The sequence below is a fragment of the Brassica napus genome, chromosome C1, assembly GCF_020379485.1.
Source record: "Brassica napus cultivar Da-Ae chromosome C1, Da-Ae, whole genome shotgun sequence".
In the NCBI taxonomy this organism is placed as follows: domain Eukaryota; kingdom Viridiplantae; phylum Streptophyta; class Magnoliopsida; order Brassicales; family Brassicaceae; genus Brassica; species Brassica napus.
In genome coordinates this window covers 6,522,874-6,542,542 of record NC_063444.1, presented here as the reverse complement: position 1 = coordinate 6,542,542, position 19,669 = coordinate 6,522,874, and the positions used below count along the sequence as shown (strand labels likewise).

Genomic DNA, 19,669 nt, shown 5'->3' with positions numbered 1-19,669 from the left:
CATACTCAAAATACTTGAAATCATCCGAACTATGTGAAAGATAGTTAAAAGTAAATATCTAAATATATTCAAAAATACTCAAAAACCCAAAAATGCCCTAAATCTCTATAATATTATTTGAGAAATCACTTTCCTACGTGGCGGGCTCACGTTAACTCTCACGATGGTTTATTACATTGATACCCTTAATGAATTAAATTTATTATATAAATGCCATTATTAATATTTTATCTTTTCTTTTCTTTTTATGAATACATTCCTTTTATAACTAAATTGTTATCAAAAAGGAATTTCATATATAAGACAATATTTATAAGTATTTTTCGTTTTTATTTTCGTTTTCTAAAACCATATTGTTATGAATATTATGTAAAAGGCAATATTTTTACTATTGAAAATACAATAGTTTAATATAATTGACACATATGATTCAATAAAAAAGATGTTTCCTTTATTATAAATTCAAATTTTGTGAACTTTTTTGTCGAGCTTAGTAGCGTGAGTTTGTAATCCGAGTGGAGAAACCTAGCTAACGGATTGGATAAATTGTGCCCTATGTGTTCGGCCAATTCAGATATGTGAAACACAATAAAAAAAGGTTTTGTAACCTTTTATTTATATTTTTTTTTTTAAATCTTAGGATATTAAGAAAGGAAAACTATGTGATTATACATTTTGATAGTTATATAATTTTTTTAATAAAAAATATTCCCACTATTTTACGCAATTTTTTTTTTACATTATAAATTCTTAATTCTAATAGTATTTGGGTATTCATTCGGTTTCGGTTCGGTCTTTTCGGGTTTTCGAAGTTAAAGATTTCATCCCCATTGGGTTATTTATAAATTTTGGTTCGGTTTGGATCTTTGCGGGTTTGGATAACCAATTTAAATTATTTTTAAAGTTTTAAAATTCATTCATGCTTTAAATTTCTCAAAATCTAGAAATATAAATAATATATAACATATAAATTTGAGTAATGTATGTCAAAGTATCTAAATTTAATATAAAAACATATAGATTTTGGTGTTTTAAGTACTGTTTAGATATTTTATACATTTATTTTGACTATGTATATATATTTTCAAATATTTTAGACAAATTCAAAATATCTTATACATTTTGGACAAATTCAAAATCTTTGGATATTAAATCTGAAAATAGCTGATATATTTCAAGTATATAAATCTTTGGATATCAAAATCTTTGTCCGGACATGCTACGAAGTGTTTTCCAAAGATTGAGTTTCACAAATCTCAAGCGAGCTAAATCAGTTTGTAGGTCATGGAACTCTGCTTCGAGAAGCTGCGTCCCCAAGCGAAATCAGATTCCTTGGCTTATACTCTTCCCTCAACAGAACCAAACCAATAGCAACAATAGCTGTGTTTTATTCGTTCGAGAGGATAAAGACAACCTTTACAAGACACGAGATCTCGGTGCTGAGTTTACACGGAGTTGTTGTATTGCGAGTTACGGTAGCTGGCTCTTGATGTTAGACCACTTTCAGAATCTCTACATAATCAATCCATTGACCTTAGAGAGATTTGATCTACCACAGTACTCTTCCTTATCTAAAGACTTGATCAGACCCCCGCGGCTAGCTTCGTCTCTGGGTAGACAACATAACCAAAAATTACCTAGTCGTTTGGATCTTGCATGACCGTATGGTTTACACTAGGAAAGGTGATGGCTGGTGGAGGAGAACTACCAGCCTTTGTCCCGCTGCTCGAGTGGCTGAACACATTATCTATAACTGCAACGATCACAAGGTCTACATTGCTCCATACTATTCTTGGAAAGTCTTTGTTTGGGATTTCTCTGATGATATCCCACGCCAAAATGGGTATATTTTACCTTTTGATGTCGGGAGAGGTGCCCTTGTCGATGGTGGTACTATTGATTGAAATTTGGGTTTTAACTTCGATATAATGATTGAAACTTCAGTATCTGGACAAGTTCTCCTTGTAGTGTGTATGGTGCAGGATTCCAGATGGCAGTTTTGCATCTACGCGTACGATCCTCTGACTAAGACACGGGAAAGAGTGAATGATTTAGGTGATGAGGCTCTAATCTTGGACATGGGTTTCACTGTTGTAGCCAAAGATATACCTGGGATTAAGAGAAACTCTATCTATTTCAGTGGCATCAATATGGATCATCAGAGCAAGGATCCGGAACATATATTTGTCTATGATCTCGGCACCCAAACCACAGAGCGTTTGCCACAATGGGTTGTCTCCTCAGTAGGCTTCTCTGATGCTCGATGGTTCTTCCCGGATACCAACCATTAATTAGACTCGTTTTTGTTTCCTTTGAGGATTATTTTGGTTTTAAACCTAACTAATATGTTGCGTTTGTCCTCTGATCGTTAGTATATTCGTGTTATTCATATGTTTGTTTTTTTTGTCTTAGATTTCATCACTTCAACTGCTACATGTTTCAATTTTCTTATTTTGGTACGTACAGTAATATTTTATCACATATCATCAACGAATGGCCAAGTCTACTACATTCACCAACCGGAAGCTCGACTAACCTTTGATTTACTTTCTCAGAATTAGTCAGAATAATGTGCATGCATGCCATGACTTAGAGTCTTAGTCTTAGAAGCTTAGAAAAAGAAAAGAAAAACAGAAAGGAACAATTATTACAAGAAGAGAGAGACAAAGAGCACATGGCGGAAGATTACTACTTTTGGAGGTCGAACACAGAAGATAAATAGATGGTATTCACTTGAAGTTGGCAGGCGGGGAAGACATGTTTGCTTCCATCTTCGATAGCTTGCGCTAGTTACCACGTGAATTCTAGTGGGCTTTAGATATTTCCTAATGGGCCTTTATATCAGTAAATCAATAAGCTATCATAAGTTGCAAGATAATTACCAAATCAATAACTATCATAATGCAAAATGATTACCAAATCAATCCAGAGGCTGCCGTTGCTATATTCTACTCCCTCCTCGTAAGAAAGTAAGATGTTATGTATTTTTATATTGTATACAAATATATGATATTTTGAGATATAATTAATGTATTTATTTTTAAATTTAAATATAATTATGAGTGATAAAACTTTATTGATATAATAAAAAATAACAATTAAAATAGAGAAAAAGACAAAAATAGCACTAAATCAAGTTTATGTTTCCAAATTAGCACTCAAGGTCAAAAGTCACAAAAATAGCACTTAATGTTTTATCAAAAGTCACAAACTTAGGGTTTAGAGTTAAAGGGTGGAGTTTAGGATTTAGGGTTTAGGGTTTAGGGTTTAGGGTTTAGAGTTTAGGGTTTAGGGTTTAGAGTTTAGGGTTTATGGTTTAAGGTTTAGGGTTTAGAGTTTAGGGTTTAGGGTTTAGAGTTGAGAAATGAGGTTTTGGGATAAGATTTCAAATTTTGAAAAATAAAAAAATTAAAATTTTCAAAGGAAAAACTTAGAAATGTGTTATTTTGGTTATTTTAGTTTTTGAGTGTTATTTTTGTGATATAAACTTAAAAATGTACTATTTTGGAGATTTGCCCATTAAAATAGTGTATTTATTGTTTTTTAATATGTGTGTAAAACTTTAAATTTTAAATCCGTATTAATTTGACTGACCCCATCAGGCTAATCGGTCACGCGCCGTCGCTTCTTGCGAACCAAAGTTGTCAACGTGGCAAGACAACTGCATGTCTTTTGGTTCTGTCCTAACGAGGAGGACACGTGTCATATCTTAACACATTACGTCATCTTTCTCTCTCTCTCCCGCCAACCTCAGTCTCCCTCCCTCTGATCTACCTCTCAAACAAATTAATTCGTGATTCTGATTTCTCAAAACACACAGAAACATGGATTTGGGTATTCGATTTTGATCCATAAAGGTTAAACTTTTTCTTCCGATTACTAAATTAAAAAAAAAAAACTTGGCTTTCGTTAAGATGGCGACGGGTTCGAAGAGGAAAACACCACCTGGGATCCTGCTTCTGAAGAGAATCAGAGGAAGAAACTGGAGCCCAAAGACGTTTCGCTACGCGATTCTGCTGATCACTTTCATCGCGTACGCTTGTTACCACGCTTCTCGTAAACCCAGCAGCATAGTGAAAAGCGTTTTACACCCAGAACCAACCACCAAGCCACCACCACCACCGCGAGAGCATATCAACACCTATCCTTGGCCTTTGGGAAACGTGTTCGTGAAGGAAGAAGACACTGACGCGGATCATGTTAATAAAGGATGGGAGCCGTTTAACGGGAAAGGTGGCACGTCGAGATTAGGAGAGATCGACGTGGCGTTTCTCGCTTGTTACTCTCTAGGGATGTACGTCGCTGGACATCTGGGCGATACTTTGGATCTGAGGTTGTTTCTGACTTGGGGGATGATCGGGAGTGGGTTCTTCGTGGGGCTGTTTGGGATGGGTTACTTCTGGGACGTTCACGCGTTTTGGTTCTTTCTGGTGATGCAAATGGCGGCCGGGTTGTTTCAGGCGACGGGTTGGCCGTCTGTTGTGGCGGTGGTCGGGAACTGGTTTGGGAAGAGGAAGAGAGGGCTTATAATGGGGATCTGGAATGCTCATACTTCTGTTGGGAATATCTGTGGTTCTTTGATAGCTGCGGGTGTTCTTGAATACGGTTGGGGGTGGTCTTTTATAGCTCCTGGTTTTGTTATGTCTTTAGGAGGAGTCCTTGTTTACTTGTTCTTGGCTGCGTATCCTGAGGATGTTGGGTTTCCTGATATCAATTCTAACTCCGGTAAGTTCATTAAAAGGAAAGGAAACATCGAAGAAGATGAAGAAGTAGATGTTGAAGTCGCAGGGGAGAGTTCAGGGTCAGAACCAGGGTTTGAGAATAAAACAGGTGTTGGACTTTTGCAAGCTTGTATGATTCCTGGTGTTATACCTTTTGCATTGTGTCTCTTCTTCTCGAAGTTGGTCGCTTACACGTTCTTGTACTGGTTACCGTTTTACCTGAGCCAAACACGTAAGTTTTTTGATAGTCAAATCATAGAGTTTTTTTTTTTTTTGGAAAATGATCTTACTTTGGTTTCCGTTTACAGCTATTGGTGGAGAGTATATGTCTGTGAAAACAGCAGGAAACCTCTCCACGCTATTTGATGTTGGAGGCATTGTAGGAGGGATTCTTGCTGGTTACATTTCAGATAAATTCAAAGCAAGAGCTACGACCGCAGCAACGTTCATGTACGCTGCGATTCCAGCAATGCTTGTGTACCATTTTTATGGAGGTGTCTCTCAGACAGTCAACATCCTCCTCATGATGGTCGCTGGTTTGTTTGTCAATGGACCTTATGCACTCATCACAACCGCAGTCTCGGCGGATCTTGGAACGCATAAGTCTTTGCAAGGGGACTCGAGGGCTCTTGCCACTGTGACTGCTATTATTGACGGGACTGGTTCTGCTGGTGCGGCTTTGGGTCCTCTTCTGACAGGGTTTCTTTCGACTCTGGGGTGGCAAGCTGTTTTCTATATGCTGGTCGTTGGGGCTCTTTGTGCTGGGTTGCTGTTGACACGTCTGGTTATTGCTGAAATTCGAGAGAAACTTGGATATGTTGATGAAGGTAATGCACAAAATCTCATTTCTAGTTTTGTTTTTGCTTATGAAAATGTATTTGTAGAAACTTTGTTCTGACTTTATCTTAATTTGTGCTGCAGTTCTTGCGTCTGAACCACTCTTAGACGAGAGAAGATGATGGAGAAGAGAGAGTAGCTGGAGAGTCTGTGTGAACATGATCCATTGTTTGCTTGCACAAGAGTTTTGCAATGTTATGTAATAATGAAGAGGAACTCATAGTTCGTTGTTATCTTTGCATGTGAATTTTTTTTTGCTTACATCATTCTTCATCTATTTCTTCTATGTTTTCTACGACACTCGAAGCAATCTTTGCATGGTGATTCGTACACGTAAGATGAAACTGAATTGAGCTTCTCCGGTGAAACTTTGAGATCTTCTATGATTATCCTCCGAAGCTTTTCGTTCTCTTCCATTAGTCCGTTAACGAGTTTTTGATGTTTCAGCACCTACACAAGCATATTCTGTTGATATGTAACCATGGATGAATATAATCATATGAAATGTAACACGAATAGTTAGAAGGAGACACTACCATCTGAAGCATTAAGCTTTCTGATTCTAATTGTGTGACCTGCAAACGTCATGAAACAAAAGAGAATTCATCTGACGGCTATTTGAGATCAAAGTATAGAGGAGAAACATTCTGTGACAGCATCGTTACCTGTCGTTCTTCTCCAGTTTGTTGTGTCAGAATTGGATTGTCGAGGAAACTGTTGATTACTTTCTCAGTTCGAGTACCGAACGTTCTTGAATGAATGGGCGAACCATTGTTCTTGTACGAAGATTTTGTGTCCAGATGTTTCTTGTGTTCCGTCAGAGATTGAGGCGCCTGGTCTTCTATCTCGGTTTGATCTGCGGTGGTCTCACTCGTTCTTCCGAGTTTTGTCATCAAGCTGGATGCAGTTCCCTTGAAATATACATACTCATGGTTTCATGCGAATGCACAAACTAAACATGAAGTAGACTTGCTGAAAGATTGGTGCTTACCATAATAGAAGCTTGTAGTTTGTGTATGGCACTTGGTTTCACTGCGATGCCTGTCAACGATAGATAAAAAGTTAATGACAACAAGAGAGCAATAGTGCTTACACAACCAACAAACCCAAGTAACTCAAAATAGTCAACCGTTCAGCAATTAAAGAACCAGACGCTTATGTATCATCAAAGCTAAAGTACTTTTTTGAGCTCAGGGATTTTATCTTATCTAAAGAATACTTTGAAACAAAATGGAGAAGAAGAAGTTTAATTAAACATACCAACTCCAAAACCATGACCGAAACCAACTCCACAGCCAACACCTGCTTTAATGTTCCTAGCTCCCAGCTTCCTCAACTAAAGATGACCAAAGTACACAAACAGATTCAGAACAACGCAGTGCAAGGAAGAGCATAGTACACAAGTTTGTCTACTGTACAGCGTCATTGACGTGGTGCGTGGCCCCAGAAAATGCATTGGTAGCTCCTCTAGCTGCACTCATAACTTCCCCCACCATTGGAATACTACCTGATAATATCAAACAACAACAATACGGATTAATAAAATTCACAAGCATGATAAAGAGCAACCAATTCACTAAGCAATTCGACACACTGTTCTTGGACTATGAATAATATAGCTTAACACCATAATCATCAGTGGAAACAACGCCACTAATTGATTACAATCAAGATATAACCTAATTCGCCATTCGCACTCTCATCACCACCTTAAGAGAGAAAGTATTATACCAAGATTTAAAGGAGCACCACTGCCGATTCCAACTCCACAACCAACGCCGAATCCCGTGAAGACTTGAAGAGCTTTGAAAGCGAAAGGATTCTCTAATCTCATTCCCCCATTAGAAAGCCCTAATCCTTCCTTCTTCATCACCACACCGCTGCTGCTGATTCTTCCGCCGCCGCCTATCCCGCTATCCTCCATCTCTCTCGATAAACTGAAGATGCGATGATGGGAGTTTCCACAAGCTAAGAATCCTCCTCCACTGCTATTATTTCCCGCCTGTTTCCCATTGCCATGGTTTACCGAATTGTTGAGGAAGTGAGAGAGAAGATGATTCAAGGTTAGCCAAATTTTTCTACGGTCGATTAGAAAATGAGCAATGGGCCTTAGTGATAAGCTTTATTCTGTATCCTCATAGTCTACCATCAAAATTCAAAAGGCCCATTACTGTAATAATAAAAATATTGATTCGTCGTAACAACAAAAGCAAAAACAAAATGTATGATATTTTAGCCAGAACAAAAACAAAATTTTATCTAAAAAATACTCCCTCCGGTTTTACAAAGACTATTTTGTTTCAATTTATGTAATGTTTCGAGATTTTAAGGTTAACTTTAACTTTATTGGAAACAGTTCAACCAATTAAATTTTCCTGTTTATTTTATAATTAGTTAACTGATTTTAAAATTATATCTTTAAAATATTTTTTTGAAAAATGTAATTTTCTTAATCTTTGTGCACTACAAAACATCAAGTATTATGAAACGGAGGGAGTAACCAGTTATAAAATAAAATCCAATATATGCTTGATTTCTTTTGTAAAGTTAAAACTTACCTATGGAAACATATATATTTAACCACAACGTGGTGGTCTAGTGGTAGACAGAAATTTGGATTGTTAAGTAATCCCTGTTCGAAAGCATCCTACCATTACACTTCAATTTGTGGTTACACGAATATAGATCTACTTTACGGTTCATTTGAATATTCGAAGGTAGAGTTCATTTGTGAGCCGCATCGTCTCTTTGGAGATCGGTCGAAGACTTTTCTATTGGTTTGAGATACTCGAGATTAAAAAGAAAACATATTATATTTTGAAATAGGGGAAATTGGAGTCCGTATACATAAGAAAAAGAAAAATTAACTTCATACCCATAACGTCACTTTGGCTATGATATGTTATATATTGTTGTGTAAAGTGCCAAAAATAGCATTTTCTGTGCACGCAGACATCAACGAATGGTTGATCTCATTATCCTGTAAATTGAACAATTTTTTCTACTTTACAAACTCTTGCATACAGTGAAGAAGAGAGATTTGAAGAGGGTGCGTGGGTTCGGTCGTGCGGCATAAGTAGGATATTGAGAGTTAGGATTTCAGTGGTTCTTTCAATTTTACGGTGGCACAATTGAGTTTCCAAAGCCAACAAATCAAGGTAAGTTTGGTTTGATTTCATAGCATCTGGGGACATAGTCTAAGTTTCAAACTGATCTCGTCTTGTATCTGTGGGTGATTATATATGTCAGGTGTCTGGTTTGTTGGGTTGGAGATAGTGAAAACAGACGATGGATTGAATTGGGGAGGATGAACAATAATGTTGTGTAATGTATTCTATTCTATTTATAATTACAGTATAGTATGTTACAATTCTTCTCATCCTCTTCGGCAAAGTGTATCTCCTTCGCCTTATAATTCTTCTCCTTCACTACTCCATCAGCTATGTTGTCTTATCCTTTAGCGTTGTTGCCACTAATAACATCCCAGAATTAGATGGTGGGTTACATTGGAGAAGAAGAACAATGCTCTCTCTTAGAATGTTTGATTCTATAGCGGTATAATAAATAGAATAGAATGCAAATTCATGGTACTAAAAATTGTATGCCGCTGAAATAAATCTGATGTTTAGAGTTTTGTAAAGACAACAATTAATATATAATGCACTCACCATTTTTTTCACGAACAATACATTTATATGAAGAATATACTCATGTTTTATATCTCTTTATGGTAACTCCAACAACGTCCCAAATACCTAGCTTGCCTCTGGTGTGTTTCTGTTTCGCCACACATGTTCTCTTTATCTCCATTCTTTATTTATGTCTTCGTGACAATATATTTTTGTAAGTGGATGTCTATTTTGGTTGCAACTTTGTTCATACTATAATTCATATAGTATAGTCTAATTTCGCTTGTGGATATCAGTTGTTTTATTACAATTGTGTCCATAATATAATAAATATTGTATAGTATATTTTTAATTGTTTTTTTTTTTCCACACATCCACGCGTTTTCTAAAGGTAGTAATGACATTTTTTGAAAAACCTGTCACATCGAGAAACTTATACGGTAGAATGGACATATTCTTTATTTTACTGTCCCTTATATATATGTCACAAATTCAGCCTTTGAAATATCACAAATTTTTAAAAAATATTCTACATTTTGAGAAGACAGAAAAATGAAACTTTCTCTCCTCCACGCATCTTCTGGGCTGGAGAAGACACGTCACCAAATCAACACACAGACTTATTCAAATGAGAGTAACCATCGTGTGGACCTTTCTTATTTCTTAACCACGTCGTCATCCGTCGACACAAAGCGATCGTTTACGTCTCTCTCTCTCTCAGGCGCTCCTCTCTTTTTATCGGCGGAAACTACTCTTCGTTCTCACCGGTAGATCGATCCAGCTACGAGATCAACCATGAATCCTGAATAGTAATTTCTCTCTTTCCTTTCAGAATCGATATACCGTTTTTTTTTTTTTTGAATTTTATAACGTCTTCAATGGTCTAGTGTCTACTTGATTTTCTTCCGATCACCGTTCTAGCTGGAGAATCTTAGCAATCTTCGTTTGATGAAGGCTTTGTTATTCTGTTTGATCGATTTCTCGATCTCGTGGATCGTATTTCGATTAGATCTGTAAAAGAAATTAAATGAAAGTTCTAGGATGTGAGGGATTTGTATTATGGAGCTTGAGATTGCGTCTATAGAAATCTTTGAGCTTATTCTCAAACGTCTCCCAAGTCCTTCTATGGCTGGAGAATGAACAGAGTTGATTTATCTTATCTTTTGTGTACATGGTGTCTTATCCTTATTTCACTCTTTTGATTTTTGCAGTGACTATCTCTTCAAGCTTTTGCTTATTGGTGATTCTGGTGTTGGAAAGTCCTGCTTGCTTCTAAGGTTTGCTGTAAGTCATCTTTAAGCTCTAGCTCAGTTCTTTGCCTCTATGGTATTGGATAATAGACTTCTCAGTTAAGTGCCATTGTTGCTCTGTTAAAGTGATGTCTTGATTTGTTTTGTACGTGCAGGATGATTCCTACCTGGATAGCTACATCAGTACCATTGGTGTTGACTTTGTAAGCCTCTTTCACTTATCAGTTGGTTAAGCATTAATCATAAAAGTCCTTATTTTTGTAATGATAATTTGCAGAAAATCCGCACAGTCGAACAAGATGGAAAGACCATCAAACTCCAGATTGTAAGTTCTCTTAAGTCGTGTCAGATTCATAACTGCTAAATTTGTATGCGCATATATGATCACTCTGCTTATAACCATCACCAATTATGCAGTGGGATACGGCAGGTCAAGAACGTTTCAGAACGATTACTAGCAGTTACTACAGAGGAGCTCATGGGATCATTGTATGCTTATTATCACACTTAAACATTATCTCCTCTGTTATCTGACATCCATCAGTGAGACTCTGAATCATTGGTGTTTATTTCATTTTTTTGTTAGGTGACTTACGATGTAACAGACCAAGAAAGCTTTAACAATGTCAAGCAATGGCTAAATGAAATCGACCGCTACGCCAGTGAGAATGTGAACAAGCTACTGGTTGGGAACAAGTGTGATCTCACATCACAGAAAGTTGTATCCACTGAGACAGCCAAGGTAATATCGTAATATTCTTCAAAATTTGTTACGGTTCTTTGACACTCTGGTCTAAGGGATGTGCTGTAATGTTTGTTCTGCGAACACAGGCTTTCGCAGATGAACTTGGGATCCCATTCTTGGAAACAAGTGCCAAGAATGCTACCAATGTCGAAGAAGCTTTCATGGCCATGACTGCTGCAATCAAGACAAGGTAGAATTCGTTATTGTCAGAGCTTATAGTTTGGTAGCCTTAACTCAGATTTTTCTTTTTCAGAATGGCGAGCCAACCTGCTGGTGGATCTAAGCCTTCAACAGTCCAGATCCGAGGACAACCTGTAAACCAGCAATCAGGCTGCTGCTCTTCTTAATGCGCTTTGTGGACACTCAAGTCATATATTCTCTCATATGTTTCCATGTAGGACACATGAACAACGTTGTTTCTTCATCTTTTGTATTTGTTTTTTCGGTCACTTTTATGTCCAAAAGCTCCTAAATTGGTTGTATTAATGTTCGTGGAAACACTTAGCTCGGTTCTTTGGTAAAAGTTTCGTGCTAATCAATGCTGAGTGGTGTGTTTTTCTTTTATAAAGCCTAAGTTAAATTATAAAACTAAAAGATTAAAAACAACTTTACTAAAAGTTCCCAAAAACTCGGGTTCGTAGAACAAAAAGCCTTGAGCGAGTATGACGATAACAATGAAATCAGAAGAACAAAAACAGAACCGGGTGAGAGATCACAAAAACAAACGAGACCAAACGGACGCGGAAGGACCAAACCGGAGAGCATTACTTTCCCAGAGTAGGGAAGTGAGCAGCGTCTTCAATCTTTGGTGCAGGTGCAGCAGCCTTTCTGTCGGCTCCTCCTTTTGGTCCACGACCACCCTCATCAGCTCCCCTTGGTCCACGACCTCTTCCACCACGGTAACCACCTCTGTACCTCTCTCCATTCGCAGGTTTCAGAAACTCATTTATGCTCAACGACTACAAAAAAAAAAAAATCACATAAACATATATAAGCATGCAAAAGAATTTGAATAAAAATGCTTAAATCCTTCGCAGTGAGCAATTAGTAAACAAGCGAGACCTTCTTGGTCTTCTCTTCCTTCTCAACTGGGCGCTTGTCCTTGTCTGTTCCCTGATAACAAAACCATTTAAACGTCCAATAAGCACAAACTCTATTATAAAAAGAAGTTTACCAACACCAAAATGAAATAAAGAAGAGTTCAGATAACGCACCAGTTTGATGAAGACCTCATCATTGTTGCTCTTTTTGCTTGAGAGCTGTTGCATGGTCTCAAAGGCTTTGGTGTCAACCTTCCTCTCCTCAATCTTGGTTGCCTGCAAAGCTTTCCTCTTCTCTTCCAAAACCTTCTCATACTCTTCAAGAGTCATCTCCTACAAAAACAGCAAATTACACCATTAGGTAATATTCTTCTTAACAAGTTCACATGTGAAAAATGAGTTCAAAAGATGGAAATATACCTTGTCCTCAGGCTCGGGCTCTTTCTCTGCTTGAGCTTCAACAGGTGTCTCTTTGTTTGCATCAGTTGCTTCACCTTCCTTCTCAACAGCCAAATCCGTCTCCACCACTGGTGTGGATCCTTCAGTCACCCTATTGATTACAAACACAATCACACTATAATTTTCAAGACACCAATCAAAAACAGAAACCACACAATGAAGTAATTACAACTTACGGAGGAATGTCATCCTCAATGGTTCCCCAGTTGCCACGGCCAGCTCCATCACGTTTTAACTCATGTCTACTCAAACAAAAAGTTTTACAATTACAACAAACCCCTTAAGATCGAACCTTAACAGTCATAAACAATGAAGAATCCTCCTTACCCGTGAGCTGTTCCACTGTGACGCTCAAAGTTCCTACGCGGGCGCTCCAAGTCACCAGAATCTCCGTGGCGACCACCGCGTCCACGGTATCCACCACGCCTCCCAGCATCTCCTCCTTCAGAGCGTCTGTAGCCTCCAACGTACCCGTTCTCATTAGCAGGAGCATCACTGTTCCTGGATTCCCTGTTGAATCCACCACTTTTTCCACGGACACCGCCACGTGCTCCTCCACCATTGCGACCTCCTACTCTGGCTTCCCTCACTACTCAAAGTCAACGAATAACATAACATCTAATCAGTTAATTAATCTATATAAATAAAAGATGCAAGTGTCTTAACATTTCCACTAAATATAATAAAGAAACTAATTCATGTTCACTTGATCTACAACCACCAAGCCAAAGTAAGCAGGTTTACCACTAATCTCTACTAATCTAAATCAAAAGAGAAAGACTCACCAGCTTGAGAAGGAGGAGTGGGCTTAGTGGGCAGCTTAGCAGGCTGAGCTGGAGCAGCTTTATCAACCTTGAGTGGCTTAGCAGCAGCGAGCAGGGTGGGATCCTCTATGTCATCGTCCAAGAGATCGAAAGGGTTCAAAGTCGTCATTTCACAAAACCAACTAGTCCCGAGGTTATTGTTTTTGATGATGAAGAAACAAAAAAAGAAAAAGAAAAATAAGAACCAGAAAATCGAAGATATGGTTCGGACAGAGCCAAACCTAAGTGTTGGAGAAAGAAGAAGAAGGAAGCTGCGGTAGGATAAGTATACCAAAACCCTAGCCAAGGCTGCACAAGACTTTGATATCCATAAACCTAATCTCTTATAAACCCCCTTTTGAGGTTTTATCCTCTGCGCACGACTGTACTTTAGGAGACATCTACACCGTTCATTCTCCCCTAGATTAAAATCCACTCTTATTGGGCCGGGCCGGGCCGAGTTGTACTGAGAAACTGGTTGAGTGAATTAATCCTCTGTGGGACTGGAAACCTATATACCGTAAACAAATAAGACGGAAGTAAAACTTTTTTTTAGTGAACGAAGGGATCAATTGGGCCAGGCCCGTTAATATCTTCGTTCTTGGATTTATTCGTTGCTTAGAACCGAAGAGTTTTTGATTTGTTGTGCAAAAATCAAAAAGAAGAGACGATCACGAAGATGGCGACGGAGAGCTCTTCAGCTAAGAGATGGCTTCCACTCGAAGCTAACCCCGAGGTTATGAATCAGGTATTCGTCTCACTTTCCCTTCTGCTTATCCGATCATCGGCGTTTCGAAATTGGGAAGATTGATTCTAGGTCAGTTCAGTGATTTTTTTTGTATTGGTGTGTATTGTATACAGTTTCTTTGGGGTCTGGGGCTTTCCCCTGATGCAGCGGAGTGCAATGATGTGTTTGGATTAGACGACGAACTTCTTGAGATGGTTCCTAAGCCTGTTCTGGCTGTTCTCTTCCTTTACCCCATCACCAAAAAGGTCTCTTCTTTCGTGATAATCAATCGAAACCCATCTTTGATTCTGAAAATCGCAGCTTGTGTTGATTGAAAGTCTGATGGTTTTGGTATTTAGAGTGAAGAAGAGAGGATCGAGCAAGACAAGGAAATCAAAGAGAAGGTGAGTTTCTTTACGAAAAGGGAACCCATTGTTTACTGTACTGTAATCTAGTCTTATAATGGCTGTGTGAATGATAGGTGCATAGTGATAAAGTTTACTTCATGAAACAAACTGTGGGTAATGCTTGTGGAACCATTGGTCTTCTCCATGCTATTGGCAACATTACTTCTGAAATCAAGCTTTGTGAGTTTTTTGAACCTCTTTGTGCTTCTTTTTAATTTTTTAACGAGTCTCACTTTCTCCTTGCTTATTTTCAGCTGAAGAATCTTTCTTAGATAAATTCTTCAAATCCACTGCCAATATGACTCCTATGGAGGTTTTCTATCTTTTATCTTTTTCCTCTTGATTTGACTATAAGTTTTTTTTGCCTCATGTTTAATGTTTCTTATCTTGATAGCGTGCAAGGTTTCTTGAGAACGATAGCCAAATAGAAGATGCTCATTCTGTAGCTGTTACAGCTGGTGAAACACCGGTAACTTCCCTCCTCATATTAATACTAATGCATATGAGTATGCGAACATGTTCATCTAAATGTCACATTGTTTTTTGTACTTTTCCTCAGGCTACCGACGACGCAGACACGCATTTCATCTGTTTAGCATGTGTTGATGGTAGCAAATTCTCACATCAACCAAAAAAAGATCAGAATACTGAAAGCTTCAAACACACTTCCATATCGGTACTAAATCATATTGCTTATTACGCAGGTGAGCTCTATGAACTTGATGGAAGGAAAGCAGGACCAATTTCACATGGTGCTTCCTCTCCAGCTACCCTCTTGAAGGTACTATAAACCCTTTCAGTCTTTAAAACTCTCCTGGGACTATGCCAATGGTTTTGTTGTATTTTTGAAACCTTGTGCATATGTTTGGTGGTATATTGGGTGATATTATTAAACTTACAGGATGCGACGAAAGTGATGAAGAGGTTTATTGAGAAGAATCCGGACACGCTCAACTTCAATGTGATAGCCATCTCTAAGAGAACCTGAGGTTTTTCTTTAAGAAGCAAAGATCAGTAGTCTTGTTTCTGAGTTTATGACTTAACTATCCACGCAGATTTTATATCTAGGTGGTTTCTGTTTTACTGCATTCTGAATCTTCTTCTTCTTTTTTGTTTCTGAAATCTTACAGAGTTTATGATCATGGTTTTAAGAGTGCATTTCTTGTCTTAGAGAAACGTATAAACCGAATCATAATACAGCACGATGTTTGGACTCGTCTTCAATTTAATTGGGCAAGTTGCCATACTTTTGCAACATGAAGCCACTAAACTGGATAAGTTTATTTGAATTGATTCAGATTGCATTATAAGATATTAAGAATAAGCTATTTGCTTCATCTGATTATTAGTCGGTGTCATGCAAAGGTAGAAAACAATAGTATATGTTACAAAATAAAGAAAACAGTAGTATAAAAGTTGCAGATACAAGCTATTCTATAATTGGGATAGATTTTGTTCTAATGTATTTATCTAAAATAGAAATTTCTAAATACATAGTAAAATATAGAGGAATGTTATTTTTTATATAATTTTTTTTTTTTGACATCAACAAAAGAAAACAGACTCATATAGACTCTGTTAACCAAAAGGGTAGCTCTGCATCCATGTGAACGACGAACGACGGTTGAATTCTTGCACTCCGTGCTAGTTTGTCTGCCTGTGTGTTATGCGTTCTTGGTACATAGATGATCTCCGAGCTCTGAAATCCAGTACTAAGGGTCTTTATATCTGTCAAGTAGTTTGCAAACGCTGGCCATTCTTCTGGTTCCGAAACCATCTTCACCAATTGAGAACAATCTGTTGCAAATGTGACCCGAAACTGCCGCATACATTCTATTGCCCAGATTAGTGATTCAAACTCTACATGGAGAGGTGAAAGACTAGCTCTGGTGTTTCTTGCACCCATCAAACCATCAAATCTTGGTAAGGTGCTATACCATCCTTGTCCCGAGAAGTTATCATTTGCCTTCCATGAGCCATCAGAGAAGCACCATCTGCCCGGTCTCACCGGTATGGGAGCCATATCTCTCTGGTGTGCGTCATGTGACTCAGGAGTCACCTGTGCATCAGCCCACATAAAAGATTCTGTCTCGGCCTTCCCGAGAGTATCTCGAGGATCAATATCCATATTACTAAATACCATACTATTCCTTGCTTTCCATATGTACCAAAGTATCCACGCAAAGTGATGATCATCCATTTTTGGGATAACTCGCCAAAATAGATGATCCATGTTTGCGTAGAGTGATTCCGTTGGAAAGATTGCAGGATTAGATGGAATCTTAGAGAGCGCCCATGTCTGATTTGCCGGTGGACATTCAAAAAAGACATGGTTTATAGATTCCTCTGGAGCACCACATCGAGCGCAACAGATATCTCCTTGCATCCCTCTTGTCTGCAAATTTTTCCTAACCGATAGACATCCAGATAATATTTGCCACTACAAGAAAACATGCCTATAACGAGGAAAAATTACGAGGAAATATATTCCTCGTAAATTTACGAGAAAATTACTACGATTTTACGACAAAACTGAATTTCGTCGTAAAGTCGTAGTAAAGTTACAAGAAAAATGTTTCGTGGTAATTTACATGTAAATTTACGTCGATTTTACGAGGAAAGAGAAAATTCGTTGTAAAGTCCTTGTAACTTTACAAGGCTTTTACGACGAAACATGTTACCATTAATTTTTGTGAAAACGTGTTTTAAGCATGCTTTACCAAACTGATACTCTCGGTTTAGAGATTTTGGAATAACTTGATTAGTTGCTATCAAAGTTACACCTCGTGAACGAATAGTTGCTAGAGAAGAATCACTTTTGCAAGAAGAAGTGTGTATCACTGAAGTGGAAGTATCTGAACAACAAACTGATGACATCCTTCTAATTGATGTAAATAACCGCCAATATGAAGATCTTTTCGACTATATGACGGATGAAGAAAGTGAAGAAGAGTTCGATGCAAGCGATGATAATCATTGTACTGATATTGTTGAAAACTCGAATGATTCAGAATGATGTAATATATGTTTTAAATATTTTTAAAAAATATATAAATCAGTTTAAGACTTAGTGCAAGTGTATATTGTTTGGTTATAATAATTATTTGTTGGCTTTTAAGGATTTAATTGGAGTTTAGGGTTTAAGAGAAAATAGGATAAATGGGAGAATGGGGGAATGGGGTAAAAGGGATATGAGGTTATAGGTAAGAGAATTTGGGGGTTAGGGATTTGATTTTCAGGGATTCAGATATAGTCGTAGTAAATTCGTCGTAATGGAAAACACGGGTCTGGTATATTCCTTGTAATACACGTGTCCTTGTAAATTCGTTGTAATCATTTCCTTGTAAATTCGTTGTAATCATTTCCTTGTAAATTCGTTGTAAAGATTTCCTTGTAAATTCGTTGTAATGCTCCCTTGCAAATTCGTTGTAACTCTAAAAACGCGGGCCTGGTAGATTTGTCGTAAACATGTGTCCTTGTAAATTCGTTGTAATTCTTTCTTTGTAAATTCGTTGTAATGCTTTCCTTGTGAATTCGTTGTAACTTTACAAGGATTTTTTTCACGAAACATGTTACCATTATTTTTGGTGAAAACGTGTTTAAGCTGTTTTACCAAACTGATTTTGTTGTAAGCATTCTCAAGCCAAGCAAGTTAACTTCATTTCATACCCTCGGTTTAGAGATTGCAGAATAATTTGATTATTTGCTATCAAGTGGTTGTTTTATTATAATACTTATAACTTGCGTTTTAAGGATTCAATTGGAGTTTATGGTTTAAGAAAAAATATGATAAAGGGGATGATGTGGTAAAAGGGTATGGTGTAAATAGATAAGTGATTTTGGGGTTTAGGGATTTGATTTTTGGGGTTTCAGAAATAGTCCTAGTAAATTCGTCGTAATAGAAAACACACGGGCCTGGTAGATTCCTCGTAATACATGTGTCCTTGTAAATTCGTTGTAATGCTTTCCTTGTAATTTCCTTGTAAAGTCGTCGTAAAATTTTCCTTGTAAATTCGTCGTAAATATTTCTTGTAAATTCGTTGTAATTCTAAAAACGCGGACCTGGTAGATTCCTCGTAACACTAAAAACGCGGGCCTGGTAGATTCCTCGTAAAATTACGACGACTTTACGAGGAATGTTGTTTTCTTATATAAACTCGAAACATGAATGAGGAATGCCTCCTTCATTCATCTCAAACCACTCCTCTCCTTCTCTCAAAGGTATGTTGTTTTTAATATTAATTTAGGTTTAGGTGGTTATTTTAGGTGGTTAGTTTAGGTAATTAGTTTAGGTGATTAGTTTAGTTAATTAGATTAGGTGGTTAGTTTAGGTGGTAATTTTAGGTAACAAAACTATATTCAAATATTAGGTTGAGGCATTTAAACGACTGATTAGATATTTTTTTTAAAAAATTAAATATATTTTATTTTCTTATAATTTTATGTAATTAATTATATTAATATGTTTCTTTTTTTAAGGTGGCTCCTAAAAAGATGGAACTGACGGTATGAATAAGCTTCATCAATGAAGCCACAAGGACGACTTCATCCTACTCTTCGAGACGGAACCCATAGATGAAGTACGAGACTCTCCAGGAAGAAACACCTCCAACAACTACTTCGACGGTGTTCTCCCTTAGCTTTTTATTTTTCAATTTTTTTGTTTTCTATTATTAATTTGAATATTATTTTATGACATTTATATATTTTTTTAAAAATATATTTTAATTTTCAATATTTTATTTTGTAAATTATATATTTTGATTTTGAATATTTCATAATAATATAATAATATGACAATGAGATGTAAATTTCTCGTAAAGATTACGAGGATTTTACAAGTACTTCCTTGTAAAATCCTCGTAATCTTTACGGGAAATTTACTAGGAAATACTTGTAAATTCCTCGTAAATATTACAAGGACTTTACATTAAAAGACTTGTAAATTCGTCGTAAATTGTACAAGTACTTAAAGACGACTTTACAAGGAAACTATACGAGTCTTTTACGATGAAGCGTAACTACGAAACTACGACGAAATACTCTCTTTC

General features: G+C 37.2%; 5 protein-coding genes and 1 pseudogene across 6 annotated transcripts; 4 read left to right on the top strand and 2 right to left on the bottom strand.

The window, feature by feature from the left end:
- The first annotated feature begins 1,189 nt into the window (after positions 1-1,189).
- Positions 1,190-2,291, top strand: LOC106432207 (annotated as a pseudogene).
- A 1,413-nt stretch (positions 2,292-3,704) lies between these two features.
- On the top strand, positions 3,705-5,835 carry LOC106428362 (putative glycerol-3-phosphate transporter 4). The gene is made up of 3 exons (XM_048745439.1): positions 3,705-4,953; positions 5,030-5,548; positions 5,643-5,835. Exons 1-3 carry the CDS (start codon positions 3,915-3,917, stop codon positions 5,678-5,680), a joined length of 1,596 nt encoding a protein of 531 aa, XP_048601396.1. The 5' UTR covers positions 3,705-3,914; the 3' UTR covers positions 5,681-5,835.
- Positions 5,708-7,646, bottom strand: LOC106428507. The gene is made up of 7 exons (XM_013869294.3): positions 7,290-7,646; positions 6,977-7,065; positions 6,819-6,894; positions 6,550-6,599; positions 6,224-6,469; positions 6,095-6,133; positions 5,708-6,008 (listed from the first exon to the last, which is right to left on the bottom strand). Exons 1-7 carry the CDS (start codon positions 7,480-7,482, stop codon positions 5,829-5,831), a joined length of 873 nt encoding a protein of 290 aa, XP_013724748.2. The 5' UTR covers positions 7,483-7,646; the 3' UTR covers positions 5,708-5,828.
- Positions 7,647-9,698: 2,052 nt separating this feature from the next.
- LOC106428272 (ras-related protein RABD2c) lies at positions 9,699-11,746 on the top strand. The gene is made up of 8 exons (XM_013869044.2): positions 9,699-9,996; positions 10,399-10,471; positions 10,593-10,640; positions 10,715-10,762; positions 10,855-10,926; positions 11,024-11,179; positions 11,269-11,372; positions 11,436-11,746. The coding sequence occupies exons 1-8, from the start codon at positions 9,983-9,985 to the stop codon at positions 11,527-11,529; spliced, it is 609 nt and encodes a 202-aa protein (XP_013724498.1). The 5' UTR covers positions 9,699-9,982; the 3' UTR covers positions 11,530-11,746.
- A 30-nt stretch (positions 11,747-11,776) lies between these two features.
- On the bottom strand, positions 11,777-13,817 carry LOC106428114 (RGG repeats nuclear RNA binding protein B-like). Of its 2 annotated transcripts, XM_013868893.3 has the most exons (7): positions 13,467-13,817; positions 13,009-13,270; positions 12,858-12,923; positions 12,643-12,772; positions 12,397-12,555; positions 12,245-12,295; positions 11,777-12,141 (listed from the first exon to the last, which is right to left on the bottom strand). In XM_013868893.3, the coding sequence occupies exons 1-7, from the start codon at positions 13,612-13,614 to the stop codon at positions 11,947-11,949; spliced, it is 1,011 nt and encodes a 336-aa protein (XP_013724347.2). In that variant the 5' UTR covers positions 13,615-13,817; the 3' UTR covers positions 11,777-11,946. The 2 variants fall into 2 exon arrangements, with proteins under 2 accessions (XP_013724347.2, XP_048601395.1); XM_048745438.1 differs by lacking the exon at positions 12,858-12,923 and having other exon boundaries at positions 13,467-13,811.
- A 219-nt stretch (positions 13,818-14,036) lies between these two features.
- On the top strand, positions 14,037-15,833 carry LOC106427999 (ubiquitin carboxyl-terminal hydrolase 3). The gene is made up of 9 exons (XM_013868764.3): positions 14,037-14,232; positions 14,346-14,477; positions 14,571-14,615; positions 14,693-14,798; positions 14,873-14,931; positions 15,013-15,087; positions 15,178-15,226; positions 15,323-15,399; positions 15,520-15,833. Exons 1-9 carry the CDS (start codon positions 14,164-14,166, stop codon positions 15,604-15,606), a joined length of 699 nt encoding a protein of 232 aa, XP_013724218.2. The 5' UTR covers positions 14,037-14,163; the 3' UTR covers positions 15,607-15,833.
- The last annotated feature ends 3,836 nt before the right edge of the window (positions 15,834-19,669 follow it).